Here is a 17,799-nt window from a genome sequence, read left to right as displayed (position 1 = left end):
TGGTGCCGGGGATGCCGGTGGTGCGATGCCGCCGGCCGTGAGGGAAGCCCCGAGCGGAGCCGGAGCCGCCCCCGGCGCGGCGGGCGGAAGGGGGACGGCGGGGGTTGGGAGGGGGAGGCCCCGCGCCCCCGGTGCCGCTCCGGGCATGCGCAGCAGCCGCGGAACATGGCGGCGGCGGCGTGAGGCGGGGGAATGCAGAGCGGCTTGACAGGACACCGCCGACTCGCGTCCCACCCGCCCGGTGAGTGGCGGCGGCAGCGCTTCTCGCTCCCCGCGGTGGCGGGCAGGGACAGGGACGAGCAGAGAGAGGGAGGCGAGGCGGGGGCGCGACCCCCAGGGCTCGCACCGCAACCTCCGCCCGCCGTGGCCTCGCCCGGGTCCCGGGTTCCCTTCCTCGGCAGCAGCGTTGCGCTGGGGCGGCTCCGGGTCTGGCCGGGGCTGCCCCGTGCTCCAGCGCCGCGTCTCGGTCTCTTGGCGCTGCCGCTGCCCTCCTGTGCGGGCTGAACTCGCGGCGCGGCGGAGCCCGCCCGCAGGGAGCGAGCGGCCGGCGGCAGGGCAGGAGCGGGGCTGCGAGGGTGAGAGGAGCGGGGCGGCTCTGTCTCCCGTGCTATCACAGTGCGTGTCTCTGTACGGGGCTGGCAGTGACTCCCGGCGAGCCGAGCTCCGGTGAGCAGGGGCGGCACGGGAGGGTGTATGAACTGCGTGTGCCTCGGGCCGGGTCCCGCTCCCCGGCGGAGCTGCGGCGTTTGACAGGACAGCAGCGCGGGCAGGACACGCCTCCCCCGCGGCCGCGGCTCCGCGCTCTCCCGAACGGGGCCGCCCCGACCGCCCTGCCCGGGGACCAGCGAGGCTGGCACGGTGCTGGGGAACGGGTGTGTGCCAGAGGAGCCGGGGCGCGTTAAATGTAATTTAATTCGGAATGCTCACTTGTGCTGGGTAAGCGGGCTGGGAGTRCCGCTTGAACACAGCCCGGTAGCAGATGTGGCCTGCTGGGGGGCACTTGTCGGGGTGCGATGCACTGCGGCACTCTTCCCGTTTTCTTTGCAGTTAAACCGCGTATGTGGCATTTATTGAGTGCCTGCTTTATAAATGGCGTTTCTTGCGCAGGGAGTCATAATTTTGGATGGTCCAAAGAAAGTAGTTCAACTATGGAAAGTTTTGTTGTTAGTGTTGTGCGTCGTTGTTGTCTTTAACTGCTAGGATAACCTACAAAACGCAGTGCTGTAGTATGTAATCAATATTCAAGTTAAATTTTATGCTCAATTATTCTTTAGGAGTGAAGGCACACTTTAAGTGTTAATACAATKTAAAGCTGAAGTCCTTTCCTACAGTTACTTGCCTTTTCTCACTGATTAGTTGGGCTATAAGAAATAGTGAAAAATAATTCAATGACCTAGAGATTTAATGAAAATGGGAAATATTGATACTTTAGTGACTTCTGATAATGTAAACTTTGCTTGTTACTTACGCATATCCTGACTAACATAGACAAAGTAATTAAATCTCTGTCGTTTTCAGAGCATGCTGTCTGACTTGTAGCTCTTCAGGTTTGACTGCTTATGAATATTTTATAATTCAGAATAACAGTCTTAGACCTTTGGATTTTTAAAGCGTTCCTACTGCACCTTACTGTTGGGAAGCGGCAGAGCAGAGCAGTTGGTGATGCAGTCGCTGAGGGTCGGTAACAATTGCAGCAGTGGTGCAGTTTGGAGCAGTAGTGCAGGGAGGCATTTGCTGTGTTACACTGGGGTTTTACACAGTCGTGTTAACTTTATGGAATAGAGAGGGGAGTGAATGCATTGTGCTGTAGCAGCTCTCCATGCTCAGCCCGCAGTAGCCCACAGCCCATGTGAGCTGTTGCACTGATGGTGTGTCCAGCGAAATTCCTTGTACAACCAGGCTGCGTGTTTGGGGGCAGAGGGGGCAGATTTTCTCCTTTGGAGTATCATAAMATGTAAGGATGAATTACTTGAATAGATGTAAGGAAAAAAAAAATGCATTGGAGACACGTCTGTTAGTACTTTTATATATGGGAAGTTGCACAGTAATGCAAGCGAGAAGCTGCAGGAAACAGTGTATGGTGAAACTGAGGCTGCGACCGGGAAGTGCTTGTATGGCTTTCAACTTTAACACAGTCTGGTCTTGAATAGGAAAGTAGAGTTTACTAATTTTGTTTGAAACTCAGTTGATGGAATTGRTGATCTAGTATTCTATTTGGTGTTAATAGGTAGCAATATTTGTGTGATATCTTTCAGTTTGCTTGGTATTTTGTATTTTTGTAGTAATGTTCAGATTCAGAAAAAAAAAAAAGTCGGCTTTTCATAATGTGCTATAGCTGCAAGTATAAACTACTTTCATGACAATTAGAAGCCATGTAGATATGAGAAAATAACATAACTAGATTGTTCTAGTAAGTATGTAAGTATTGATCTTSATGTAGGAAGGTTAGGAAAACAACAACAACAGTATACTTTAAAATATTTTTCCTTAGACTTTGTTCCTACATGGAATGTACAGATGCCTTTTTCCCCCTTTGCTGTGGCTGCCTTTGCTGTGTCCAGATAGTGTGCTCTTGTAAGGCAGAGGCATTGTTTTCTGGAGTAGCTACTCGAGTTCAAAAGAGGCATTTTGCTAATGTGAAATTTGTAGTACTGAGAAAATATTAATTCTGTTACCTGTCGGAAATTTGTGTGTATGGAATGCAGCCTTACTTGAGATTGTGAAAAAACTTGAAGCARACATAGCTGCTTCTGCCTGTTGTACATGGGTGTCTTTTGTTGTTTTCTTGATATCCCAGTGGGATTGTGAGGTGTGAGCCAGTCCTGTTTACTCCCTCTACTAAATCAACCTATGGGGACAGATGAAGTCCTCAGCAATTATCCACTGATAATAGTGTCACTAACAGGAAACGACATTTGCCATTAACTGTTCAGGACACKGCAGCTGGCTTTCTTATTTGTCTGGCTACATCTGCCTCAAACAAGGGTGAGTGMAATAGATAGTTATTCTTTTCATGTTTTAAGATAATCTTTAGAAAAACTGTTTGACAGTCTACTGTGATATTTTCTAAGTGTAAATGCACARCAAATTACAGGTAGGTATCAGGACACTGTTTCAAGGAGTCTACACAAGGGAGGTTGTTAACTAACTTTGTGACCGCCACATCTGCAGGGCATTTAAAATTCTGTTCATTCCCATTTGAAAGAAATAGCCTTAGGCACCCAGCCTTAGTGCCTATTGTTTCTTCCAGAGATTAAAATCTTAAATGTAAAGGACTATACCCTTCGTGTTTTTTAAGGTGTAAGACATGCAACATAAATTGTCCAGAATGAGATTTTTTTTTGGCATGTGAGAAGAGCCAGAAAAGCCCATATAAAATTGCCAAGGCATAATAGAGCAGCAGGCAGTTAGAAGCAATGAAAATGTTAAATTTAAATTTCCAGAATATCTGTTAGCACTGYAATACAATTTGATGAATAATTACTTTTTACTGTGATTTGTGGTTTTGGTATATGAGGGTGCTTTTTCTAGAGCAACTCGTACAGCTTCTTTGGAGACTTCTTTTAAGGTCCAAGTGTTCTATAACTCAATGTTAGGAAGCTTTAATATTCGTTTTATGCAGGTAAGTTTATTTTTGTCTTATAAAAATGTCTGACAACGGTGTTTGTGAGCAGCTTTACTTAYGATGTCCAAGTGGAGAGGCAATTAATTTGTTTGAGGTAAAGTCTCTAAAAAGTGAGGCAGTTAAGTCCTTAAGTGAGCTGTAGGGTTTTTTAAGAGTATGTTTCTGTGTGAATGCAATTTTTGTACCTTCCTGCACTGGTTTGATGTGTGTGGCAGTGAGGGCTGAGGGTGTGCACCCAGCTCCTGCCGCAGTTCTGGCCACGCAGCAGCAATGCTGGCTCCRTTATGGGAACAGCAGGAGATGGTTTGCTGAGTCACCTGCTCAGTCCAGGTGTGTTTCTGTAAACTCACCACATTGCCTGAAACTTCTGTTCTGTACCTGCCATCTCATCAAGTAGATTGCTRTCCTTGGGGATGGGAAAGCTGGCTTCAGTTACTTGAGCCAAAAGTGAGCAGGCTCCCCTTTTATCTGTGGCAGATCTATACACAGAGAGTATCTGCTGCTTAAATGGTGGTGGTGATGGCCATCAGAGGTACTTTTATCTTGTCCTTGTTAGTCCTTCTGCTTGGTCAGCAAGCATGTGGATCTGAAGGGAAATCAGGAGCTGCCTCATAACCATTCAGAAAGCAGCAGCTGTCTCTGTCAGCCAACTTATKACTTTCCTTTATATTTGGGCTTGATCTGACACTTTGTTCTGTGTGCARTGGATATGGAGCACAGGTGCACACAACTAAACCATTTGTACTAGAGGGGGCTATARTATGTTACACCCCAAGCACTGTGTGTGTGCAGGGATATACTGTGTGCATGCCCGTAGCAACTCTCTTCCCAGGATCCCTGTCAGAAAAAGTGATAGCTTTCGTTTCTATGTCCTTGGAATAGGACCAAAAATTAATTATTTTCTTCTCTTGCATCCAAAGTATAGATTTCTTCTTTGTGATCTTAAGTCCCATGTCTCTGTTTCAGCAGTGTTGTTTCCAGACCGGTTCATAGTTCTGGGCTTTAACTAAGGCACCTGCTTTRTGGGTAGTAGTTGATCAGTTTGGATCCAAATTGGTGCAATACCGATGGTGTGCTTATTGTGGTTCTTATGTGCTGTCTTCCTGCTTTTCTGAATTATCTGCAGAACCTAATACCAAACTCTCTGAAATATTACATCTTTAACAGAATTTTAGTGCTTTCTCATGTGTTTTAGCACGATGATAGCCCTTCTGCTTTATAGGTAAGATACTGTCTAGATATCTTATGTCCAAACTAATCCTAAAGTACCTTTTATTTTTTTGGCTCTGTAAGAATAATGCTGTATCCRGTTTAAACATGAACAGTGGTTTGGACTGATTTTTTGTTTTTAAAGTGTTTTGTGTTCTTCCTATTTGTATGTTGTCATCTAAAACCAAGTAAGACAAAAAGTAGATGTGCTGTTTAAATCATTTGATTCTAGGCCTTCAGCTTGACAAATCAGGTCAAATTCTATTTAAGATACCAAGGGAATTCCGTCATTTTCATTTCCATCAATTTTCATAAAAGGGATGAACTTCTTTGATGGAAATCTAAGTCAGTTGTCTTCTCCAGGTAATACAAGACTCCTTTTAGTGTAGGGCAAAGATGAGGTTGAGCCTTTCATCCTCTGCAGCATACATTAGTTCAGGGAGCAGCTAAAGTTTATAAAACCTGTAAGAGAGTAACACCATTTTAATGAGGTGCATACTTAAAATAAAGCATGTACTGTTATTTATGTACTGTGTGGGATCTATCAGAGATTAATGCAGGCAGGTTCAGAAAAAGGAGTGCAGTTCTTGGGGCACTTTTAAAAGCCCACTTAAAAAGGACAGTGTGTAAAACTGAGTCTTGTGCATGGAGGAATGTGAAAAGGCATCAGAGCTGCTGAATTTGGTGGAACTCTTTCTTGTCTCTGTTGCCTGTCAGAGGCTCAGAGATTAAAAAGGCTGCTGCATATTTGATGGTGCTTGTACACCAAATCTCTTGTACGTGTACCCTGCACTGGAGGGCTCTAAAGAGGCAGACAGTGGTTCTCTGGGAAGGGCAGATGGAATGAACTGGTTTTAATCCCAAAGTAAGCAGTGTTATAGTTAGATGAAAAACTTTGAATATGGCCTGTAATTATTTTTAAGCTCATTGTAGGAAAATACTACCTAGTCTGAATATTGCCAAGTGCTCAATGGTGTAAGCACTGGGTAGAGAAGAGAGGGGGGAGTGCCTTCAGAAAGGTGATCTCTGGAAATGGTAGAGAGGAAGATGCTCTCTGCCTCTGTCCTGGGCTGGAGSCACATGGAATCAGTGACAGACATGCAGCCATGCTGAGGAAAGGGTGCAGAAAGTTGTCTGTTACTGCTTGGTTCGCCTGTGGGCTGGGTTTCTTTGATACAGTTGGRAAGTTGTCATAGGAAGTGGGAAGAGAGACAGATTTGCTGCAAATGTYCCTGATGCTTTGAGGCTTTCGTCTTGTGTTTTTGAAGAGTGATGTGAATAGTACAGCAGAGTATTTGCAGCTGTCTAGTCCTTTGAGCRTTTAGGAGTTGTCATGTCTTTTATGACCTGTTAGTGCTTTGTTAGCTGCAGAAATGTCTAGCAGCCCTGAATGGTCCTTTGGAACGGCACATTCCTGGAGTTGTCCTGCAGGGACAGGAATTGGACCGTGATGATCCTTGCTGGTCTCTTTCAACTCACGATATTCTGTGCTTCAATTATAATGTTTGTCCAAATAGAGGGACTAATATTTTTGGTGGCATGTGCACCAAGATCCCTTGTGTAAGAGGACTTTATGAGTTGGGGAAAGAGCACAGCTACCAACAGGTGAGCCTAGTGCCTGTGCTGGAAACTGCCAGCAGTTCTCTTCCTGCAGAAACAGGGGTTTTCTTCCTGCAGAAACATTGTCCCGACAGGGGAGCTATCAGGAAATTGCTTGAGGGTTATTTAGTTATGGTTGGTCTGGTTTTGTTCCCTGACTGGACACCAGTGTACTGGCTCAGTGTAGTTATTCTATTATATAAGCCAGGAATGTTGTGGCAGTAGAAAAACGTGGTGAGGCAAATTGTATCTTTGTTAATATTCAGTAGCAGGGAGTCCCAGCTGGCATTTTGTTGTTTGGATTCTCAAGTGGGAGAAACAGGTATTTTGTGCTGCGGAAGAGGATGGTAGCACAAGTGTGTTGCTGCTGGCATTGCATACAAGTGAAAGGAGACAGATATGTTGTTTTGAAACAAGACAAATTCATCTGGGGTGCTGGCAGCAGTCAGATCCTGTGCACAAATGGTCCAAGGCTGATCTCCATGCCTTCATTGAAAAAAATTATTTGTGCATGCCATTTGACTTCTGTAGATTTTTTCATCAGACTAAAAGTGTGCTTCTCTGGATACTTTGTTGTGAATAAAAAMTCTGGACCACAGGGATGAATTTGCTGACTGTGTGCTATGTGGATAAAGATCTGTGRGATCATATTTAAACCAAGCTTTCAAAGTCCTTTTCCAGTTTGAAGGGAGTGTAGAGGGGAGGAAGCCCAAGTTGCCTAAAAGGGTGAAAAATCCYCTTTTTCCATTGGGCCTCTGTTTGTCTTTTTTCCTATTGTTCCCTTATACATACACATACTCTCTGATGCTGCTGKTGGTGTTGCTTGTGTTGCTTCTTGTCTGCTAAAGACAAGTGCAGAAAAGCTGTATAGGGTTCTTTAGCATCTGGGCATCTCTTGCTATGTTTGCAACAGCAATTTCTTTTTTCTCTTACCTGCTGCATTTACACTGTGCTAAAAATATTCTTAGCACCTTGCAGAACAAATAGTTTGAGACCTCTCTACTTTGCCAAGGGAGACTGAGCTAAAGACAGGGGAGATGCATCTGAGCGTAGAGAGAATTTCGTGCAGGTATGTAGCTCTTAGTGCTAATCATGTAATTTCTTCTTCTTTTTTGCATAATTTAATTGGTTTGCTTTATGAAAAAAATTGAATTASGTATTTGGACAAAGCCAGGTTGAATAATGATGATGAATGTTTTCAGGAAGAGTACTCTAGGCTTGAAGGGGGAAGTGGAAAGCAGCACAGAGGTTCCAGTGTGCAGAATTCACCAAAATATTTAAACAAATGGCACAAAATCTTGTGCTACTGTAAATATATGCTAGTTAACTACTGAAACTGGTAGYTATGCTTAAGATAGAAATGTAAGCTGTATTTTTTTATTTATTTGAACATAACATTAAAATACCCTTTCATGTGGGAAGACTGGCATTTTAAGAATATTTAAAGCTGTTAATGGCCAGTCAGCCGCTTTGCTGAACTGCTGACTTCACACATACCATTTCCTTTTTCAGGTTTTTACAGCCCTGTATCTTCTGACTTTTAAAGCAGGATGGGGAGGGAGGGAGGGAAGGAGGAGAAAAGCTTTTTCATTTTTTGCTGGTAGCCATAGAGCAGCTCTAAACTGCAATTAAAAAAATACTGTCCATTTAGTAAATGTTAAATCTACATGACAKAAATTGTTTCTGTTGTGTGTTAATACAAGCTATGCTGTTTACTTTGGAGACCTTACTTCTCTGGTGTTCTCATTTGTAAGTATTAYTTCTTGTTTCAGGATTTTTTGGGACAGATCTTTGGTCTAAACCTTGTTAGTATTTCTTTTAAAAATATGCAGTGCTTTACTTGGTAGTGAATAACACACTTAATAGGGTTTGAGAGTTTAGAGAGATTTTTGTATTCTTGAGATGTATGACTTACTGTAATTTCAGTTGCTCATATTCTAAAGCAGGTCGTAAAATTACCTGGAGAGAGAGCAGAGCATTTACAGGCAATATTTTACTGCTGACAGCTTRAAAGTTTGTTTATGCTAATCACTTMATAAATASTGAGCAACACTGCTGGTGACTTTCTGCATTTTTGCAAGTGCAGAAAATTTCTTCTTGATGTTAAAGCAAATGACAGTACAGAAATATATTTGTAAAGCACTAAGTATCCACTTGCTTTCTTTAACAACTTAAGAAATACTCAGGCTTAGTTGTTATAAAGATATATGTGGCTAGGTAATATTTGCTGGTTTGAAAGCCTGGAAATTTGACAAAAGTCTGTCTGTCCTAGCTTTGCTTCTAGTGACTAAAGGGGGTGTTCAGATATATCAGTTTATTAGAAAATCAGCTGTGTGAAAATGTGGAAGTTTAATTTCCTTTCCTTTAAAGAATTTAACTTTTTTTGTTTTTTTAATACAAAGAGTGTGATCTAAAAGGGATTCCAAATCAGATCAAATTTCTTGTCAGAACACTGACGGATTATATATTTGTGTGCATAAATGAAAGAATACTTTTTAATGCTTTGGTTTGAAGTCAAATACGTGTAATGCTAAATAATACAGAGTTTACAAATACAGAGCTTTTGCTGGATTTCCTGAAGTTCTGATACATTCATGTAATTTTTCTTCCTTTTGTCTTTGAGATCGTAGTTTCCCATAATGATGTGACAGTATGCACTAGGAGGTAGACTGGTTATCTTTGTTACAGAAATAAGGAAGTATGCTGTTGTGTCTTCAAGTAGACTGGGTAAGTCTACATGCCGAGTAGTTTGCTGGAAAGTGTTTTAAAGTATTGCAAATTTGGAAGTGTTGTATTTTATTTAAAGACTCATTTTAAGTTTTACTCTCTTTGTTTATATCTTTTCAGCCCCTCAAAGACTTTTGAAAACGGTATGAAATAGGGGTTTTTATTTAAGAGACGACAGATGAGTAGATGATTAGGTTAAGGAAAAGCTATTCCAGGTTCATGAAGGATGGCTTTGAAGTGACGCAGCTGAGTCTCACTTGTTTGGGAAGCCACTGGTGCCTGTAGGTTGGTGTTCCCCATGAGTGGAATGTGCAGTTGGAACCATGGCTGCTGGATTGTGTGCTGATGGAGGAGGCTGCTCAGGTCCTTTCTGGAAGGGCTCTGCAGCCCTGGAGGCAGCAAACAGTGAGGAACAGAGCAGTGATGGGAGCGTGGCCAGCGTTTCTAAACGTAACAGCACAGCAATGCTGCTGGTGAAAGCAGTGTAAAACTTGTACAAATGACAAAATTGGCAGGGGAAGGTATTGCTTASCTTACACTGTACCTGTTTTCTCTTTATAACTGGTTTTGCTGTTCAAACTATGTGTAATTGGTTTTCCCCCTTGCATATGGAATTTGAATCTGGAAGCATTTGTAGAGGGGGAAAAAGGGGGCAAATATAACTCTGTGTTCATATTAAGCCTGAGAAATGTCTGCCTTTATTTCAAACTAAAATTGATGCTCTAAAGTGGATGTTCTGTTAGATTCCTTCTCAGTGCAGTGTCTCTGTGTAAAAGAAAAGCCTCAGTCCTTATGCAGAGTAGAGATTGCCCGGTGACGACTGACCCAGCCGTGAGGATGCCAATGGTGAGGTCTGAGTTACTGCATTTGTACCRGTGGTAGGGTCAGAAAAGCTAACAGGCTTTAAAATTGCTGTCTCTTGTCCTGCCTTAGATGCAGAGTCATTGACAGAAAAATTGTAATCTTTTTTGTGCAGACTGAACCCACAATCTCCTCTTCCCTTAGGCTCCTTTTCAATGTTATGTTTATCTCTGTAATTCTGGTGTGTTTTTATGAGCAGGCATGCTGTCAAGATAAACTAGGGAAGCCCTAGATATGCATGAATTTTTTTTTTTTCGGGACATTTGGCTTTTTTGAATGTCTTGCTAACAGTGAGAAGGATAATGGAGATGCATGGCAGGCAAAACAGAGAGCCATTTTGACATGTTCTGTAGAATACTTCTTTGAAATGCGGCAATACGTGTCCTTTGAGTAAATCTTTCAAAATAAAGAGAGCAAAGTTAGGCAGGAAAAACGTTTCCATCCTGTTTTCTGACACCTTATATTATGTACTTGCAATGTAGAGAGGGTGAGGGCTTAGGCTTGTCTATTAGTATAATGTTTTCTGACAAAGGACTTGCACAATGGGMGGTGGCTAGTAGAAGTGATCTGGAGATTAACAATAAAAACTTCAGTAAGGAATTAAAGGCACATAAGTGGTTTCTATCTGATATTTTAAAAAGTAACTGATGTAAGGGRTGTTAATCAGAGAAAGACTAAAACAGTTTACAGAATGAATTGAGATCTAAGTGATGTAAATAATACACTTCGTGACTGTTGATATCCTTTGAATGCTCTTTGGATTGAAGACATTTTGATAATTATATCCTAGGTTTGTGGATTTTTTGTTTTCCCCTTTTGCTTTTTYCTAAATTTACATTGAATGGTTTCTCACTGGATTCTCTACTGACAGTCTCTTGAATAGCTTGGTTGTTTTCTGTCTGTGAAGGACAACCTCTGTGCTCAGCTCAGTAACTTTGGTTTTCAGTCTGCTGTTCTGTGCACTCTTAAGGCCATTGCACTTCAGCCTTGTCATTGCTTTGTTTGCTTATGTTCTCCTGACCTTGTTTTGTTTCATTTTTTCGTTGATTTTTAGAAACTGTTCGATTAATTTCTTTACCCCAGCTTTCTCACTTGTTTGCCAAGGCAGCTCTACAAGAATGCCTTGTGTTCTGTTCTTGCTGCATGATTTTGCCAGCCTGTCCTCTGGAGGTGTTTTTGCTGTATTCACTGGTGGTTTGCTTCTCTTCTGTGGTGGTTGTGCTTGGGTTGAGCCAGGCTGGTGATGGTGCATGGGACAGAAGGGACTCTGTCTTGGTTAGCAAAGGGCACAACTCCCTTGCTTACAGTTTGCAGCTTCATTGAAAGTAATTCCTAGGTCTGCCCTTGCAGAAGAAGTTACACTTTGTTTCAGGTTGACTGCCCTCCTTTGGAGGTGACTGGTTTGAATTTTGCTGTGGTTCAGGAACATGTAGTGGTTGTTAGATAGAGGCTCAGAAATACCGTTCTTGGATGTTTTCTGTGACAAACAGCACAGTCTGTGAGCTAATTCAATAGCAGCTCTAAATTGAGTACTTAGGTGTAACTGAGTTTTAAGTAGTACCTCTTGGAAACAGGAATATATTGTGTTCCTGCAGTTAGGCTTGCCTCATTTCAAACAGCTCTTTCAGAACTTTCAGTTGTCTTATATTTTTAACAGGCTGGTGGGCATGCTGTAAAACAGCTATCTGGTACAACACAAGCTAATGAAAAGCTGGAATCCTTTTTATGTTCTCACAGACGCTCCGGTTGTGCTAAACTTGATGACTATCACTGCAGGGTTGGAATCTTTATTACTGCACCAAGTGCAATCTGGTACTTGGAACAAAAAGATAAAAACCATTCGCTGTTTTAAAGTAATCTGTAAAAACAGTTACTTTGACTCTGTATCACCTTCCATGATTTATTACTTGCAATGGAAAAGCTTTGAATTTTGGGGGAGTCTATGAAAGTATCAAGTATTTCAAATTTATTTGATGGCTTAAAAGGATTTCTGTTCTTAATCCTGATGATCACTTATGCTACGAATGCTATTGTGTAGCAAAACCTGCTTATTTTATGGTAGTATTCAGTTTTATTTATAACTCCTTTCAAGTCTGGGTCTTGAGTTTTTGTAATAACTGTCTGGCTTGTTCACAGACAACACACACATGAAATTAATTCATCAGTCACTGGCATTAAAAAAACCCCATATAATTAGCTTTAGCCATGGACCTTGCACAGTATAAGGTTTTCATCATGCAGTCCATCACTGTAGTGTGCAAGTTTCTTGAAGTTCCAGTAAAGTGTGACAGTTTCTAGAAAATAGCTGTATGATGCTTTTCTTTTTGTATGTGATATATATGTGTATTTTATTTTATTTTAGCAAGTGAGTAGAAGAGTCAAGAAATTCCAAGTAGATAACCTGCTTTTCAACTACTGCTTCTTTTATGTCACAGTGGAAAGAAATTCTGAAAACGTTACCTTTCACAAAATTAATAGTGGRAAAAGTATGCACATATTTAAATTTTAAAAACTCCTCAAACTTTAGATGATTTAAACCTCGTGGAAGTTCCTTGAAAGGAAGTTATCCAAGAACATGATTCCGAAATTTGAATGTATTTACCCATTATTACTTGAAAAGTAAATGGAGAATGATAATAAACTTCCTGGCTTTGTTGCTTCAAGGCTGAATGTTTGAAATTAGTTTGACTTGAACACAGTAACGATTTAAAATACTAGATGCTGGAGTAGACATTCACAGTAACACAAAAAAGAGTTTTTGCTGGTTTATACTAGTTTAACCAGTCTGTCCCTTCCAGTTTCYAAACCCTGCAAGAATGTGGCTCAGTGCTTTTATCTGCAGTTTGCATTTCCCCAGCAGTTCTCTGTGCACTGTTACGAGTCTGTTACAAATCATAGGCAGGGCTATCAGTGAGCGTTTGGGCCTTGGTGCAGATTTTTTACATTAGTAACTGTAGTTGTGCAGAATAATGTGTTTTACTCAAAGGTATTTAAGTTGGTGATTGTTTGACTCTGTGCAAGTGAGGCAGGATGAGTAGGTTATGCATAAAGAGTCTTCAATTTTCCAGTAGTGTTTCTTGGGGGGAAACAGGAATAAAGCACATTTTATATATTTCTTTGTATTAGAAATCCACAGAAGGTGCAAATCATTACACAATGAACTGTCTAAAATGATGACATGAAAGTTTGCATTTGGTACCCTTGTTATTTTTACATAATACTTGTTTGCACACTGCTCTCCTACAGATAGTTTGTTAAACATTTACAATTTAAAATCAGCAAGATAATTATACACCAATACAAAAAAAAATCTTTTCCAAAAAAAGAAAACCCAAACACCAACAACAACCTCCCCCCTAACTTGTTGTATTACTGCTCCACAGGAAACTGTTGTGCTGAAAGGAAGAATTAACTGGTCTTTCAACTTCAGCCTTTTTATTGTGAGAGGGGAGATCACAGAAGTGTTACCATGGGGAGAACAGCAGCTAAAGGTAAGGCCTGGTAACTTTAATCTGAGAGAAAAGAAAATGGGGAACCTGCTAAATTCTCTTTTAGGAGCTGGTGGGATACAACATGGCAATTTCTGTACAGGTAAGTTCAAACTTCACAGTGTTTTAAAATACATATGCTGAATTTGGCTGCCTTAAGTTCTACAAGTTCAACGAAAATAATTCTGTCCTGTGACAGCTTTGAAATAGTTCCTGTACTCTGAAATTGAGGAATGTGTCTAGATAAAACATAGGGCTTTATTCTATAGCTGCATATAATTTAGCAGGATAACTAAGTAGTACAAAGAATCAAATTTTATCACARTGAATGGCATTAGCAACTGTCCTTTGAAGATAAAATAAATATTTTAAAAGAAATCCATCTACAAGTGCTCAGTTTATGACAAAGGTATGATTTCAGCTGTGTAATGTCTGCAGATATTAATTGTGATCTAAGAGCTAAAATAGAAAGTGAGACTTAGGAAGAAACAAGAGTATTTGGGCTGATGAAATAAAAAAAATATGAAGAGCAGAAGATCTACTGTTTTAAACCATGTTGCTGCTGTTTTGAAAGCTTCCAGATTGGTAGTCCTCCCCCATAAAAGGCTGCTAGCGCTTTTGTACTTCCTTGAGCTTTCCACCTTCAGCCCAAGTGCTTTATGTGCTTGTGTGTTCCCTTGGTAAATAATTGTCTTTTGCTAGAATAGATTTTCTGTAATGGCAGGAGTCATCTCTTTAATTGTTGCACCAAGAGTTTATGGAGGAAGTTTGTCCCCTTCTCTTGTAGGTTTTCTGCCCAGCTGTTGTSTAAATGTACTCAGACTCCCCTTTCTAAGCAGATAAGAATCCCACTAGGGAAGCACAAAAAGCAGGGAAAGGAGAAATTTCCTATTCAGTCTGTCTATATATCCTCAACTGTGTGCACTGAGACTTGCTGAAGGATATCTGAAATGTGCACACAACCCCGTGTAGGAGAGAGTGAGAAGAGARCCCCTTCCTGAGCAATGGAAAATCYTGGGCTTGTCTGACAAACTTCATGTGAGGGTGAGGAACTGTGTGGCACAGAAAGAGCAAAAGATKTAGTCACCCAAAGATATTYYTCATACATCAGGAAATGACAAGGGSTTTGTTTGAGARAAGYMGTATCCTGCCGTGWTTKGAGCACCCAGAAGAGTTGAAGRCTTCCAGGTGGCTGAGGGATGGCTGCAGAAAAGCATGACTGTGAACTTCATTTTCCCCACACTGGACTAGAAGCAGATCACAGGTTATACAAGACAGCACATCTATGCCTTCCCATGTAGCACACCATTCTGGGATAATAACTATTATGTTAAAAGACATGGTGCTTGCCATCACTTAAACAAAGCAATCTAATTTGCTGAAAGGTTCACTCTCCTAGAAAGAAGTGTTGTAGAGTTTTAAAGCAGCTCAGGCAGGAAGCTGGAGTTCAGTAGGGGAGCTTATAAGAGCTTATAAGAGAAAATACACATTGGTCACTGAGATTCTTTGCCAGAACTTTACTGCTGTCTTCTCTGATTTTTTTTTTTCACTTGGTATTCACAAGTCAGTCAGGATAGCTTTTTTTTTTTTTCTTTGTCTCTAATTTCTCACATGATAGATGTGGTTCTCTTGCTGTCTTCTGTTGGGTAATCTTATCAGCAGAATTCTGTGGTTACAGATAGGGTGGGAGTAATGTAAACACATGGAGTTTTGAATCAGTAAGCAGAAAGCTTAAATAATCTTACTTAAATCTTGGTTTGTATCAAAAGCTTTAGCTTACAAAGGGCACTCTAGAAGAGAAATAGTTGGTGAACAATAGAATTTGTTACTTTTAAAATTTTAGTGTATGCTGTACTCTAATCTTGCCAACTAGAAGAAAGAAATCTTTCATGAGGTMTTTAGCCTGTATGCAATGTAGGCTAAATATGTGTAGATACATAAAAAAATACATAAATGCTATGTGCTTGTATGTATTACTTTATTTTTAAAACTTTTTTTGAAATTGGTATCCTGTTTTTCTGTTGTTTTTTTTTTTTTCTTTTAAGAGAACTGAGTAGTGTTTAGGTCTATTTGATTAATTAGCTGATTTTCAGAATTGTAACTCTTGTTTTGGCAGACGATGTAAAACACACTGTGTTTTACATGGATAAATAAACTGAAGCTTGTCTCTTTAAAAATGGACAGAGGAAGATAGATGATGAATTAAGCTGCCCTATTTTTTTTGGTTACTGTGAGCTTCAGGAATCTAGACCTTAGAAGTGTCTTCTGTCTCCAGTGTATGAATAGAGTTCCAATTTTCAAGTAAATTTTTCCGGTTTCAAGAAATTAGCCATTGAGTGTGGCTGGGAGCTGAATGTGGAAGGGGATGAAAAGAAAATTCTCTTTGTACCTGTACAGTTATTTACAGGTACWACTTACGTCTTTCATTACCTCATTTTTTGAGCTTTGACCTCAAAGCTTGACCRAGCTGAGGATCATGTGCAGAGAGAGTTATCTTCTTCAGTCCAGTGATTTGAATAATAGCCTTCTGTCTTAATGTTTTTTTCTGTGATCTTTGAAAACTAAATTTGCTAGAATCGAGAATGTCAAAATTTCAAATGTAGATTGATGTGCATTAARGAAACCCCATGCATTTATAAAAGATATTAATATTTATTATATCTAATTTTAATAAAATCTTTCTTTATAGTTGTTTTTGAAAGTCAACCATAACTTTTTGTCCACCATAACTGTCAACACTGGAAAAAGCACACCTGAGCAAGGCTGGGAAGTACAGACTATGAAATAGTGACTGTGAAATACAGACTGGGGGAARTTTTTCTGGGCTGGTGGTAGCTACAGGGTGTCTCATGTGGARACAGGTTGGTAATTCTTCCTGCTAGTAGCTTTCCTCTGCTTAGACAAAACACTCCAGCTTAGTCATGGTATTCCCAGCTTCCCCCTGAAGAAGGTTAGAGTGCATCAAAGCAGAGGGATCCTTTGAAAGCAATCTTTTATTCAGACTTAYTTTTGGATGCTTCTGCATGTGCTCGGTGAGATTTATTTATGCGTTTTAAAGAGCAGATTTCCGGCCATCAAAAACAAGTGATAGTGACAGTGCTTTGTGTTTAATGTGARTGGAAATGCCTCCACCTCAAATGAAATAGTTGTTTAAAATATATAATCCATTTCTCATTAATATAATGATCTCTTCTTTTCTTGTGGCTTTCTAGTGGCTTCAACACAAAAAATGTGTTGCCGAGAGTGTTTTGTTTCAACTTTCATATTTGCTGTGATATTTTTGAAATAGGCACTAAACCTAACTGGTGTGGGGAATAAATAATTTGTGTAGTGATTGTCAGCAAGAACACATGTGGTGTCCAGGCTGCAGTTTTTTACATTCTTTCACCTGTTCCTGAGTCTCTCATCATGAAAGGCTGTCATCTTGTTTCTAGTCGGGCCCTGTTGGGTAGATATGCTTTCATGACTCTGTCCTTTCAAGCTTTGGGTGTTTACAGGAAGCATTTATTGGTTCTCTTTCAGTGGAGCTCCACATAAGAGACTGACTGATTTCCTTTTTGGAAGTAGTCAGATTGGGAAGTTATTTGTTCTGAAAGCTGACAGCCTGGTGTCTATGATAGTATCCTGGCTGTTTTTGGGGAAACCTGACTGAGCTTACAGAACATGGCAAAAGGTTCTGCTGTTGATTGCTACCACGTAGTAGAAAATTAGCTGGATTGAGCTCAATCCCAAAGAGACTGTATGAAATATGTTTTGACCTGTAGGATAGAGAGGGTGAATGTTAGCCCTGCTTCTTGTCAGTGTTACTGAGCTAGTTTTAACACTTTCCCTTCTGAGATTCCCACAGGTAGTTGTAGGGTGTCCACTTGTGTGGGTTAAAGCCCTAATGCTGAGGAAGTACTGGGGTTAGAGCTCTGTGGGGACTGTACCAAATAATTTCAGCAGTTCCATCTGAAGTTGACTTTCACAGGCATTCAGGAATGTATATCATAGAAAATGTTCCAAAGCAAACTTTTTTTTCCAAAAGAAAGACCATGTAAGTCAATGAAGAAGATTAAGTCAAGGAGTAAACATAGCATTTTGTTTCCTTTTCAAAGGACTTGCAGTTTTGCCCATATCTCTGTTAGAAGAAAAAAGTGGTACTTCCCCAGTGTATTTTGAGCTGGTATTTTATTGGTATAAAGTAGTTAATTTTCTAGGACTATGATCTCTGGGATATTCTTGGAAGGTGTCTTGGTGCCAGGTACAGTAATAGGTTTTAATGCCCTGACTCAGCTGGGACGTTCCCTG

General features: G+C 40.7%; 1 protein-coding gene across 4 annotated transcripts in view; it reads left to right on the top strand.

Moving 5' to 3' along the window:
• The first annotated feature begins 139 nt into the window (after window positions 1–139).
• SCML2 (Scm polycomb group protein like 2) overlaps window positions 140–17,799 on the top strand; it is a 75,616-nt gene continuing 57,956 nt past the window's right edge. For 3 of the 4 annotated variants that reach the window (XM_057383340.1, XM_057383339.1, XM_057383338.1), the window contains exons 1-2: window positions 140–241; window positions 13,405–13,512. In XM_057383340.1, the coding sequence (XP_057239323.1) occupies window positions 13,491–13,512 (22 nt within the window). In that variant the 5' untranslated portion in view covers window positions 140–241; window positions 13,405–13,490. Of the gene's footprint in view, window positions 242–2,928; window positions 2,986–13,404; window positions 13,513–17,799 lie in introns of those variants that run through there. The other variant, XM_057383341.1, reaches the window with a different exon arrangement.

This window comes from Malurus melanocephalus, unplaced genomic scaffold (genome assembly GCF_030028575.1).
Source record: "Malurus melanocephalus ecotype Western Australia unplaced genomic scaffold, MMel_1.1 scaffold_625, whole genome shotgun sequence".
NCBI classification, from domain to species: Eukaryota; Metazoa; Chordata; class Aves; order Passeriformes; family Maluridae; genus Malurus; species Malurus melanocephalus.
The sequence above is the reverse complement of the archived record's forward strand: the minus strand, read 5'-3'. Positions and strand labels throughout refer to the sequence as shown.